Here is a 3,598-nt window from a genome sequence, read left to right on the forward strand (position 1 = left end):
TTGTGTGTTGTCTTTGTACAAGTAGGCATCTCATTGCACAGTGAAATTGATACCAACCTACCTTGTTTAATCATTGGCAGTAAAATGGTGATTATATTGTCTCTCCTACTCTTCCTTAGTCATCTGCAATAATACAGTACATCAGCAGAGCTTTTCTTAGCCATGGAACCAGAATATTGTGGTGTGTTGTTTGCCACGAATGAAAGGCTACAATACCTTGAAAAATTAAACCATGTTGTTTTTGTAGATGTAATTTATATCTCTCATTATATTGTACCATAGTGTCTGGTGGGGACTGATTTGGCCAGAGGAGGGCACCAAACATCTCTTTCACACCAACATGAATGGATCTTTTACAAAATCCACTGGCAAATATACATTATATTTTTTTAACACCCTTTTTTATTGTCATGAAATATAAAGCAACTTACTAACTGAGTATAGATATTAAACAATACATCAAGGAGACATATTTCTTCAAATAGGGATTATTCATGCTACTGTAATAATACGTCTACATTCTATTAAACTACACAGAAAAATCTCTGTATCAAATTTCAAAGCTCTTGGAAACAAAGCACTGAACATTATGCTGAAAATCTTTAGTTAAAAAAGATGATTGTCTCCTAATAGTATTCATACATGCATACCATATGTTTTAAGCATATATTTAATCAGAATAGTCAAAACCTAATCATGCTAAGGAATAATTACTGTATCCATAGCCTACCCAATAATATGCGAGACATAAATGTTTGATTGTTACTTTCCTTCAGATTTAGGATACTGAAAATGAAGAACTATCTTTGCCTAAAACAAATACATTGGTACTTGAATGCATAATAACTGTCCTCAATGCAGAAAGCCCATGGGACTGTAAGAATGGATTAATCCACTTAATGACAAAGATTTGTCAAACAAACTCTGATTCCAGTTGGGTGGTTTTTCAGCCCTAGATCTGACACATTCCATTTACCGTCTGTCTTGCAGAGCAAGGACAGTGGTTAGTGTAGCTAGCATGTTTACTCTAAGTCACAACAAGACTGATCTGCAACTGCAATCAATGCACAAGCAGTTGATAAATAATATGTATATTTTGCAATAGGTGTGTCAAATCATGGCATGATATATGCTATGTAAAGTGAAAATCAAAGTATAGCTTTACAAGCTCTCAACACCAATCAGAAGACAGAAAGTATCTCCTGAGCCAATGGTAAGTAAGTCTCCACCCCCTATGAGCATATTAATAAGCCCCAGACAAATAATGAAGGTTTATGTGAAAAAGCTCATATTGACTCCGGCACCATCCGTATCAACTTTACCTCAGTTCTCTTATTGCACGGTCCTCTAACTCTTCATCATGGTTGATGCCTTCTGCGCCACCTGGAAACTGGTCGACAGTGACAACTTTGATGAGTACATGAAAGCACTTGGTAAGTTTTCATGACTTTACAGTTATGAACTAATAATAAGAAAAGTGATTTATTACCTGTATTCAATGACATAATGTACAGTAGTTCACGTCAGGTGATTCATTTTGCATGATCCCACCTCTCATTGCCTTTTTTCTTTACTTTCACAGGTGTTGGCTTTGCAACAAGGCAGGTCGGAAATGTGACCAAACCAACCGTTATCATCGCAAAAGAGGGGGACAAAGTGGTCGTTAAAACCCAGAGTACTTTCAAGAACACTGAAATATCCTTCAAACTGGGAGAGGAGTTTGATGAAGCCACTGCAGATGACAGAAACTGTAAAGTAAGTGCTACAATATGGGATGTTCTTACCTTTATATGTAATATAACTTTTTTTACCTTTATTTAACTAGGCAAGTCAGTTAAGAACAAATTCTTATGGCCTAGGAACAATGGGTTAACTGCTCTGGGATTCAAACTTGCAATCTTTCAGTTACTAGCCCAATGCTCTAACCACTAGGCTACCCTGCCACCCCAATATATGCACTGGACACTGCACTTGAAAATAGGCTTTGTCAGCTAGAAAAACTCTTATATTTTTCACTGGGTTGGTTTGAGGAACCTGTTAAAGAGCCCAGTCCAACATTTTAATTTATTGTTTCCAACATTTAATAATGCATTGACTAACAAGTTTACTTGACAAATTTCATTCAATTTGTTTATATTTAGCTGCATTATGAACTTCATACATTTTGGTCCAAAATAACTTTATTACAAATTTAAGCTATTTGTAAGAGTAATATGACCTGGATTATGAAACATTGGGACTTTGGAAGTATTGCATTTATATCTTCATAGAAGTTACCATAATATATTGTAACTATATTTAACTTGTTGTTGAGAGCAATATTCTGACCTATTTGTCCCATCTGGTTGCAGTCCACTGTGAGCTTGGATGGAGATAAGCTTGCTCACGTTCAGAAGTGGGACGGCAAGGAGACCAAGTTTGTGAGAGAAATCAAGGATGGAAAATTGGTCATGGTAAGAGCCTTCCTAAATGTATTCTGAAATTAGAACTGCTGGGTAATATGGATGTTGAAACAAGGTGATGGGGAAGCATGGCTACACTAGTACTAGTACTAGTAATGGCGTAGAGGGTATTTCTATGCTGAAAGCCTTTATGCTGAAGCTGGTACTGCTGAGCATAGTAGCATAGTTCTCAGTGTAGAGATATGTGCAAATAAGTTTTAAAAAATTGCATGGTCCTCATCAGTTTAACATTATGACTCTAGTTTTACATTTCCCACAAATTGTAGGAGTGACCTCTAATAGTCAATTTTATGCAACTTTCAGTTCCAGTCTGACCTGATGTGATATAGGAACTGGATTCTTATTTTAAGAGTCCATCAAGCAATATCTTACTTATCATGATTATGAATGTTATTTATACTGTATTTCATGTTTGATATCCTCAATGCACAGAGATGTATTTGTTATTTGATCTCATTCGCAGACTCTTACGTTTGAAGACATTGTGGCAGTGCGTACCTATGAGAAGGCATGAGCTGGGAGACATCACTAGTTAAAACATTTGAGTCCATTTTACTGGACTACAGCCAAGAAGTGTTTTGTTTTTACTGCATGCTGACCTTTGCACTTCATCCTTCCAAATGTTTTACAACATGGGCTGGAAGTCTTTTTTGTAAGACATTTTTATATATGTTTATTTGATGATAGCTCATCATTTGTAAACCTGTGTGAAACATACTCAAATAAAAGAACATGCACTCAAAATTCTATATGTTTTTACTCTATTATGTAAATGACTGTTTGATGCCCATTGTTGTGCAATTTCCTCAACATTAACATATTCACTCACTCAAGGATTGGGCATGCCTAACAGGTGTCAGCCACAATGTATTCATGTCATGACTATTCGATACAATATATCAGCAGAACTCAAGCTCACATGCCTTGGAAGACCATGTTATAAAAGTGTGGCGAAGGGGCATTTGTCTGTGCGGCTGTGTCTGCGTGCACTAACAATTATTTTGTAGAGCTGCGCAGGTGAAATCAAGAGCTCGCCAGCTCGTAATCCTAAAAAACACAAACTATTTACTTCTGTTTCGTTCAGACATTCATATAGAGAAAATAAATGTGAAAAGATAGGGTTTTGCGATAAACAT

General features: G+C 36.2%; 1 protein-coding gene across 1 annotated transcript; it reads left to right on the forward strand.

Annotated features, from left to right (window-relative positions):
* Positions 1-1,271: 1,271 nt before the first annotated feature.
* LOC115174855 (fatty acid-binding protein, brain) lies at positions 1,272-3,209 on the forward strand. Its single transcript, XM_029733798.1, has 4 exons — positions 1,272-1,433; positions 1,583-1,755; positions 2,352-2,453; positions 2,926-3,209. The coding sequence occupies exons 1-4, from the start codon at positions 1,361-1,363 to the stop codon at positions 2,974-2,976; spliced, it is 399 nt and encodes a 132-aa protein (XP_029589658.1). The 5' UTR covers positions 1,272-1,360; the 3' UTR covers positions 2,977-3,209.
* Positions 3,210-3,598: the final 389 nt, after the last annotated feature.

This window comes from Salmo trutta, chromosome 35 (assembly GCF_901001165.1).
Source record: "Salmo trutta chromosome 35, fSalTru1.1, whole genome shotgun sequence".
NCBI lineage: Eukaryota > Metazoa > Chordata > Actinopteri > Salmoniformes > Salmonidae > Salmo > Salmo trutta.

Coding starts and splice junctions, on each gene's coding strand:
- LOC115174855 (XM_029733798.1), top strand. CDS start 1,361: ATGGTTGATGCCTTCTGCGCCACCTGGAAACTGGTCGACAGTGACAAC. Junction 1,434..1,582: donor TGAGTACATGAAAGCACTTG/GTAAGTTTTCAT, acceptor TTACTTTCACAG/GTGTTGGCTTTGCAACAAGG. Junction 1,756..2,351: donor CAGATGACAGAAACTGTAAA/GTAAGTGCTACA, acceptor ATCTGGTTGCAG/TCCACTGTGAGCTTGGATGG.